The 7,013-nt window shown below is 37.6% G+C and overlaps 1 protein-coding gene across 1 annotated transcript in view; it reads left to right on the forward strand.

The window, feature by feature from the left end:
• Positions 1–7,013, forward strand: part of hk2 (hexokinase 2) — a 59,416-nt gene that overhangs the window by 10,274 nt on the left and 42,129 nt on the right. The window contains exons 3-5 of the mRNA XM_067408169.1: positions 2,809–2,957; positions 6,618–6,737; positions 6,834–6,929. Of these exons, the coding sequence (XP_067264270.1) occupies positions 2,809–2,957; positions 6,618–6,737; positions 6,834–6,929 (365 nt within the window). The remainder of the gene's footprint in view (positions 1–2,808; positions 2,958–6,617; positions 6,738–6,833; positions 6,930–7,013) is intronic.

Raw genomic sequence — 7,013 nt, forward strand, 5'->3', positions numbered from 1 at the left:
ACATAAATTTTAGTCTGGGACTAGGCTTAAGCCATGAAACTGGGGCAAATTTAATAACATGTAGGTTTTATAAGCGTAGTTTAAGCTCACTATACACTACAAGATATTTGGGGTAATTTTGGACAGATTTCTTCAATGTGCATGCTCTGGAGATTATCACGTAAAACTTGACAATACCTAATCAGAAAGTGAGCTGATGGAACACTTGTAAAGTGCATGTTCACACCGTCTTCACAACATCTAGACATTTTTCTGTAAAATGCAGTCCTTGTGCTATAAGCGCCATTTCTTCTTGCCGGTGTGGTGAGAAATCGAAACCCCCCAGGAATCGGGTCTTCTTTAGGACCCAGAGTGATCCCATTGGTTAAACTGACTTTTAATGGGTAATATTTTTTACCGGCTGATTGTAATTCCTGTAAAATCATTTTATGATTTATATTGTTTAAAATGCGTTATAATGCCTATTAATGTCTTTTAAATTATGTGGTTCATTAATATATACTAGGTTCAAGTATTTCAAGCATTTCTCGTTTTTACTGTTTTTTTTTTTATTATTATTTAGCATATGAACTAGCGTAGCATACATCTACCCGATTAGCCTGCTAGCTTAGCTCATATTACATTAGACTTGTTTTTTGCGTCCAATATCTGTTTGCAGTTTGCTTTATTATGCAACATGCATTCATTTTATATTTCAAGAATGTTGTTTGTGCAATAAACATCATACAATAGTGAAATAGGTTATAATTAGTCAAGACATCACGATAACAATATTTTATCAGGCATTACTGCCTGGGGCCTAAAGGAGACCCAATTTCTGGGTCGAATTCTCATGATACCGGCCATCCGCCATGTTTGTTTACTCTAAAGTCACATTTGATGCAAGAGATTTTGCAAGATTTCCCGTGTTCACAGAAGGGACTCTGGTTGTTTGTGAATGTAATCTGTTAGTGTGTTGTGTGCTTTCCTGGACACATCGCAGCACTCCACACACTAGAGGAACAAAACTGTTAAATCTATGATTTCTTATCATCATGTTTGTGGTCTCTCACATTTTGAAAATCTTTTAGTGTGCCCCAGCCTTTAAGTATCCAAACACATTTTAAGCCATTTGTATGTCAACAAAATTTATTAAAAACACTTATTTTAATTATAATGAGAAAAAAATGAATAAACAAACAGGAAAATGTGTTTAATATTGTGAATGAAAAGCGTTTCATATCCTGTGGGAATCTGTTGGCATCAGGTTCCATGCGGGTCAAGTCATGGGTGGAGGTATATTGTTGTCTTTAGCTTGACCCAAATAGTGAGTATCCTGTGGAACACAACTGTTCTTTGTTCCTTTTTATTTGAGATGAGATGAAGAAATGATTGATCCGGCTCTCCAGGTGTGTTATTATCACCCGTCACTCTAGATGTGTTTGAGTGTGACTGATGCCAACCCAGTGCTGTCACTGGCAGCTGAGAGTGTTTGACTTTGCACGTGGGATGAGACAATGTCTCAAACGGAGAATGAAAAGAATAACTGTAGTCGGATTCCTGGAAAGAATGCCTGCACACAGAAATTTAGTCATGTGGGTGTGAGCAACAAAACGGCGCTAGGAAGTGTTGCCAAGGGAACGATACTGATCTGTGAGACCAAGGTGGGTTTGTGTCCAAATGGATGCTTGCCATCCCCACTTACTCAGGGACTTTATTCTCGCTTGATTCAGCGATTCCTGTTTGCTACACCTTTTGCTTTCTCTTGAAGTGATACTTTTCTTGTTGACATGGTTGTAGATTTAAGTAACTTACTTCTCACTACACATTTTGTTTGCAAAGGCTTTGTTTATCATGTAGTTTTGAAGATCTATAGGGTTGGGTCCATGAAGCCTGATGTTATACTGACATTGTATGTTAAAGCAGAAGGTCATGCCTGTGCTGACAGACACCTGTCCTGTCCTCACCTTGTGAGTTTAACACATGCTTTCTGAAAGACCTTTAAGGTGTGTTCAGCATAGAAAAGCATGCGAGGACAAGTTCCAAAGAGGTCATATTGTGCGAAATCTCTATTTCCCTTCATCTTTGGAAAAAAAAAGTACTAAAGAAAACAAGTGCTGTGACCTTGCAAAATTTCAAATTCCTCCAACACACACAGTGCTCAGAAACTTCGTTACAAGAAGGTGATTAGTGTGAAGGCTGATTTTAGTGCTACATTAAACACTGTTGTAACATTACAAGAATAAAGTCATAAAGTGTTGAGAAACAATAATGCTTAATGTAGGTTTAATAAACAAGTATTGTCTTTCCCATTGGATTACGGTGTGGCTGTTTTGTCAGTAGACAGTGTAATTGACTATGGGAATATGAGAGAAATTGTTCTCCTTTATTTTTAAGTTCATTAAGCCACAGTATTTGCTTTATAAGAATGTCCTCTTTGATGTTACCTTCCTCACAACTTTATAACATTCCAACTTTGTTCTCATAACGCTTCCAGTTTATTTACAACAGTTTCAACAGTTTATTTTAAGGTGACATAGTTAGTTACATGTTACATGTACTTAGTATAGTAATAATAGTAAATTATGCATAATTACCAGCAACTAACCCTAACCCTATAGTAAGTACATAGTAGTTAATTAATATTACTCAGTTCTTTGTGTAAATACACTGTAATAACATCTTAAAATAAATTATAACACTTTATTCTCAAAATACTGTATGTTGTGATGTTTTGACTTTGTTGGCAAAATGTGGACTATTTGTAATGTTGTCTTTATTCTTGAAATCTATTCTCTTAAGATAAATTTACATTCAATTTGTTTGTAGAAACGGGTGACTTCCTTGCCCTGGACTTGGGTGGAACCAATTTTCGGGTTCTGCTTGTCAGAGTGTCCGGTAATGGGAAGCAAAATGTGGAGATGGAGAACCAGATCTATGCCATTCCAGAGAACATCATGAGGGGCAGTGGGACAGAGGTGAGGAGGGTGTGAACAATCATGTTTAAAAACTTGTGTCTGAAAATTCTCATGCAGAAATTTCTCATGTGAAAGTTCTTATGCAGAAATCGTGCTGCAGAAATCTTGATTCATTATTAGGTGTATTATATTTAAAGGGCTAGATCACCTAAAGAATTTCTCACCCTTATTTTGTTCCAAACCTGTATGACTTTCTTTCATAAAAGAAGCTATTTTGAGAGTTGTCCAAGGTTTTCTGTTTTTCTAGACAATGGAAGTCAATGGTAACCAAAACTGGCAAATTTCAAAATAACATCTAAAAAAAGTCATATTTTTGGATGATGTCATGATCACAGTCTGCTCCTGTCAGTTCCCGGACTACACTTCCCACAATCCTCCCTGCCAGTCACATGTTCACTCTACACCAATCACCTGTCGCCACATACAGCCATGCACACACTCCTCACTAATCACTACACCCAGCTGCACCTTGTTACCTGGACTATAGAAGGACTCTCACTCACACCATCCAATCGCGAAGTCTTGATTACCTGCCCTGCGTTCCAATGTCCATACTATCCATCCTAAATAGTATGTGAGATTAGAATAAGTGTGTCCCAAAGCATAGTATGTTGAAAAGAGTGTGCCAAAAGTCCCCGGATGGTCTACTATTTCCGGTAGATTTTCGAAGTGTGGATCCGTGCACACTATAGAGGCTAATATTGCCCACAACCCATTGCGCATTGGACGAGGATTCAGTTCAGAACTACAAACACGAGTAAAAAGTGTTAAAAAACTACAAAACATGGCGGATATGCGCGATCGACGCTGAGAGATTTGAGTGACTAATAATCAGTTTAACCTGATAGAAAATATATATTTAATGTTACCCGTGTTAGTTTGCATCTGCAAATACCAATGTGGACTTTTTTAAAGATCTGATTGGCCATTAAGTTTTAAATGCATCATTATGCATTAATATGAGGAGAGTTCTCCACATGACAGACCCGCGACTGCAGATCAACGTGCTGCATTTCTCTCTGATACGGTAGGAAATTAACTAAATTAAATGTGGAGGATGTAAGATGATTGACAGGCCAGTTTACGGTGACTGGATGCTACAGAGAGAAAAGACGCGATTGTATGACGTGTTAGTATGTCCCAAAGCTTGTCTACTCTTTTACTACACACTCAAAAGTAAGCACTTTTTGTTCACAGAAAGAGTACATACTTTTAGGGCGTAGTATAAGTAGGCGAATTGGAACGCAGCACCAGTGTGTCATTTCTGAGCGTTTCCTTGTTTCCTGTCTGCCTGTGTTTGATTTTGCCTGTTCCTGTTTATTGACCCGTTGCTGCCTGTCCTGACTCGTATACTGTTCTGTGAATGATATCCGCCTGCCTCGATCTACTGCCTGTACCCTGACTACGTTTCTGCCTGTTCCTTACTGTTCCTGTTTGCCCCTGATCGACCCAGCCTGTACGACTATGCTCACTGTAAATAAAAGCTTGCAGATGGATCTTACCATGAGTCCGCATGCGTTACAGATGAACTATCCCTATTCCAAAGTAACAAATATGATTTGTATGATATACATGCTTGGTCTGGTAAAGGTTCTACATAACTTTTTTGTAGCAGAGCATGGAACTAGGCAATGCAAAGGTCACGGGTTTGATTCCCAGGGAAAGCAAGACTGACAAAAATGTAAATGTCTACCTTGAATGCAATGTAATTGGCTGGCTAATCTGGCTAACAACAATCTAGGTCTAGGTCTTATTTAGAGTAAGTATTCGGCATTCATCAACATTAAAACAAAAGTAAGAATATTTATTGTGCGTATACACCTGAAAGTTTTGCATGAGAACTTTTTAACACCTAAGGACGAAGTAGAAAGTGAGAGCCTCTGTATCTCTGCACATGAACCAATTAACCATAACAAACAAAGCATCTGTTTTTATCTCTGGGCCTGTTTGAAAACTAATTTTAATCATGCATTATAATTAACCTTGTCTTATAGTCAAGAACATCAAAGTCAACCGCAATGAAGTATTTGACAGTAGAAACACATAATGGGTGCTTCTTTAATTGCAAATTGCAAAGTTGACTGCATTAACTCTGACTGCATCCTCTTTTTCAATCTGATTATGAAGATGTAGAAATTGATTCATATGAATTCATTAAAGGTTTTAACATTTCTCATATTTCATCTTAAAATAGGTAAGAAGGATTGAATACTAAATAAATTAATTGTTCTGTTGAATGAAAAATGCAGAAAAGTGTCTCTTAGGTAGCTGAAACATATCTGGTGAAAGACCAATGTTTCCCGACATACTTCATCCCTACTTTTCTCTGTTAGTTTTGGCAGTGGATGTGTTCACTGTTTGGACATTTCAATTCAGCCACAAGAGTCCTTTATAAGAGTGCATGACCAGGAGGGGGAAGGTACAGCTGGCAGAAGATGATGAGTTGCACCTGGCTCCTCACACTCCATGGCATTATGGCTTTGTAATTTCAAAATGGAATGTATGACCTGAGGATTCTGCACAACTTAGTGTCTGTACCCAATAGATTTTCACATGGGAACCTTTCACTTTCAAGAGCTTCTCTGAGGCCTGTTTCCACTTTTTAGTTAAATATGAAGAGCTTTTCATTTCAAAACCATTATACTGTGCTTATGATTTAGTAGCCTCTACCAAATGTCATACTTAAGAGATGAAAAATGACACCTTTGGACTAACTTGCACTTTGAAAGATTACCTTGGTTCTTGTACATAGACTCTTTATCCACCTAATTAGTTAGCTGTTGAACATATTGGGCTACATTTAGACATATTTGCAAAGGTCACTTTTGACTGTAACGGATCCTTAAAGGGATAGATCACCCAAAAGTGAAAATTCTGTCATCATTTACTCACCCTCAAAACCTGTAAGACTTTCATTCAGCTTCAGAACAGAAATTAAGATCTTTTTGATGAAAAGATCTTCCTTTCCTCCGGTGACGGCTAAGCAACTGACACTTTGACACTTCAAAAAGTTCATAAAGAGATTGTAAAACTAATCCATATGAATTGAGTGGTTTATTCCAAGTTTCTAAAGAGACACAATCGCTTCATAGATTAACAGATTGAATTTAGGCTTTTATTCACATATAAACATTCATCAACTCATACATCAGTTGTGGTAAACTGAAGCTCAAGAATGTTTGCTTGAACCAATGAGGTTCATTCTCTCATTACGCAGCACATTTGAATTTCCGCAAGAGATTTCTCACGTACAAGCAGGTTCAGTTGAGCTTCTGTTTATATTCGCTGATCATTGTTTTGTATGTGAATAAAATCCTAAATTTAATCTGTTCATCATATAAAGTGACAGTCTCTTCAGAAAATATGGACTGAACAGCTCAATTCATATGGATTAGTTTTACAATCTCTTTATGAACTTTTTGAAGCATCGAAGTGGTAGTTGTATAGCTGTCAACAGAGGGACAGAAAGCTCTCAGATTTCATCAAAAATATCTTAATTTGTGTTCCGAAGATGAATGGAAACCTTATGAGTTTGGAATGACATGAGGGTGAGTAATTAATGACAGAATTTTCATTTTTGGGTGAACTAACCCCCACCGCCATGCAGTGTATTTAAATCAGTTTTAAAATAATCCTTTCTTTTTTTTTTTTCTTTTCCAGCTCTTCGATCACATAGCTGAATGCTTGTCCAATTTCCTTGAAAAAATGGGCATCAAAGAGAAGAAGCTGCCACTAGGCTTTACCTTTTCATTTCCTTGCCAGCAGACCAAACTAGATGAGGTGAGACGAAAATATTAAAGGGGGAAGAAAACAATAAAATTAGCAGCTCTTCACAGAGAATGCCATGTTTCCATGGTTGCCCTTATTTCTGTACAGAGTTTTCTGGTGTCATGGACCAAAGGATTTAAGGCGAGTGGAGTGGAGGGGAGAGATGTTGTGGGCCTTTTGAGAAAAGCCATCAAGAAGAGAGGGGTGAGTGTATGAGTCAGTGTGTCATGCTTTTATATGCTAAAGCCACTGGTTTAATAGGACCTGTCCCAAACAGCACTCTTACGC

The sequence above is a fragment of the Chanodichthys erythropterus genome, chromosome 13, assembly GCF_024489055.1.
Source record: "Chanodichthys erythropterus isolate Z2021 chromosome 13, ASM2448905v1, whole genome shotgun sequence".
Taxonomy (NCBI): domain Eukaryota; kingdom Metazoa; phylum Chordata; class Actinopteri; order Cypriniformes; family Xenocyprididae; genus Chanodichthys; species Chanodichthys erythropterus.